This window comes from Manis pentadactyla, chromosome 13 (genome assembly GCF_030020395.1).
Source record: "Manis pentadactyla isolate mManPen7 chromosome 13, mManPen7.hap1, whole genome shotgun sequence".
In the NCBI taxonomy this organism is placed as follows: Eukaryota; Metazoa; Chordata; class Mammalia; order Pholidota; family Manidae; genus Manis; species Manis pentadactyla.
In genome coordinates, this window is record NC_080031.1 from 10,446,250 (window position 1) to 10,448,637 (window position 2,388).

The window sequence follows — 2,388 nt, forward strand, 5'->3', positions numbered from 1 at the left end:
TTCGCAAAATGTTGCTAGGAATATACTTGATTAACATACACCTATTTCATGAAAAATCTCATTGGATAAGGAAGACAATGGCTAAAGTATTTCTCCATCACTAGATATACTGTTTTCCTTTAAGTGATAAATAATAAAATTTATATGTTGAACTGTATGTTCTCTTGCAACATACTTAGTATCATTTTAGTCAATAAAGAATGCAAGTTTTATAAAACACCATCCACCCACCTTATTAGGACCATAAAATACTTATATAATATTCCATTAATCATCATCTCTTACAGCAGTGATTCTTATTGAATGGTGGAGTTATATGTATTCTCTTGAATATTAAATACATTGAGATGACCAGGGCTCTCAGAAGAATGTGGTATGTGATATAGATTTTGCCATTCCCAAGGGAACAAGGAAATTTAGAGTAATTAAAGGAAGACTGTTAAGAAAAATAGAACAAAAGGACAACATCCGGTGATCCACTCCTGCATTAAGTTGTCTGCATGATGAGAAAAAATGGCATTCATGACTACTGTTGCCCAACAGAAACAATATTGTAAAAATGAGAATATTTCGGCAGTATTTCACACTTCTGTGTCTAGATCAGCAAACTCTAATTTTAACTTTACATAACGTATCAAACTCAACATATTCGAATAAGATTAGGAATAGCACAGGGCACAAAAAGTATTAAAAAATAAAAAAGAATTCAGTGCATGTGTTTCTTTTATAAACATGCTATTAGTTACTTAGTTAACTCCTACAAGGTGATGGACACACAGAAGCAATGACATGAGAGAAGGTAAACTATATGGGAAATGGTAAGAGAAGTCTGTTACACCAACTGTAACACAAACTCTACAAGTAACACGGTTATGGATAAAGGCTCACCTTGGAAAATAAGAGTAAAATTTAATTAAAAAATTAAATCTCTTTACATTGCTGCTGCTTATAACTAGAATATATTTCTCCTCTGTATTTTAATCAGGGTTTTCTTCAAAGTAACTTTGACATCCTTATTCCTCAAACTATAAATCAGAGGATTGAGCATGGGCACTATGTTAGTATAGAAAACAGAGGAAACTTTTCCCTGCTCCATAGATCCAGGAGAGGAATATTTAAGGTACATGAATGCCCCAGACCCAAAAAAAACAGAAAGAGCAATGATGTGAGAGCTACAGGTACTGAAGGCTTTTGATCTTCCTTGAGCAGATTTGATATGAACAATGCTGGTGAGGATGAAGATATAAGAAATCAGGATGGTAAAACTGGGCACTGTGACATTAATTCCCACAACAATGAGAACTACTACCTCATTGACGTAGGTGCTGCTGCAAGAAAGTTGGAGGAGAGGGAGGATGTCACACAGGTAATGGTTGATGACATTCACACTGCAGAAGGTTAGTCTAAGCGTGCACCCTGTGTGGGCAGCAGCTCCACCGAATCCCATCACATATGCAGCGAGAGTCAGCATGGAGCAAACCTGACGGGACATGGAGACCTTATACAGCAGGGGCTTACAGATGGCCACGTAGCGATCGTAGGCCATTGAGGTCAACATATAGCATTCAGAGATGACAAAAAAGAGGAAGAAAAACAGCTGAGTCATGCATCCCACATAGGAGATGATATTCTTCCTTGATACAAAGTTCATCAGCATCTTGGGGGTGAAAACAGAAGAGTAACACAGGTCAATGAAGGACAGATTGAAAAGGAAATAGTACATGGGGGTATGGAGGTGAGAGTTAAGGCCAATGAGACTGATCAAGCCAAGGTTGCCCACCACTGTGACAATGTAGATCATGAGAAACAGATAAAAGAGGGGTTGCTGGAGCTCTGGGCGGTCTGTTAATCCAGCAAGAATAAATTCAGTCACTAAGGAGTCATTTCCAGCCACCATTTTCATCTCCAGAAAACTATAAGAAGAGAAGAAAATTCCATTAACAGAGGACCCAGCTCTCTCCTCACAAACTCTCTGTGAGAAGGGGACTCAGAACTGCAAAATCAACTAAGTCCTCCTTTGCGTCATACAGTCTGCGTAGGCTGCCACACACACACCTGTTCTTTATTTGCATGAGCCGCATGATCAAAGCAACAGTTCCTATCTTTCCTAGAGGACAGAAGGGATGGAGGAGCTGAGCTACAAGCCTACTTACTGAGAAGCTTCAGTTGTGGGGATGCATCCCCGTCTCTCCCTCCTATTCCTCTGATCCTGCACTTTCCAGTTCCTATTCATGTTTCCACCACACTACAAGAAACCTCGGATTTCTTTGATGACCATCAAGAAAAAGAGGATTCCTCCAAGTTAGATAGCATGTGTAATTCTGCTTCAGAAAGGGAATTCATGATAATCTACAGACTTTCAGGTACAAGATTTCATGAGCCAACAAT

General features: G+C 38.9%; 1 protein-coding gene across 1 annotated transcript; it reads right to left on the reverse strand.

The window, feature by feature from the left end:
• Nucleotides 1-952: 952 nt before the first annotated feature.
• On the reverse strand, nt 953-1,903 carry LOC118934582 (olfactory receptor 8B3-like). The gene has a single exon (XM_036930187.2). The coding sequence runs from the start codon at nt 1,901-1,903 to the stop codon at nt 953-955; it is 951 nt and encodes a 316-aa protein (XP_036786082.2).
• Nucleotides 1,904-2,388: the final 485 nt, after the last annotated feature.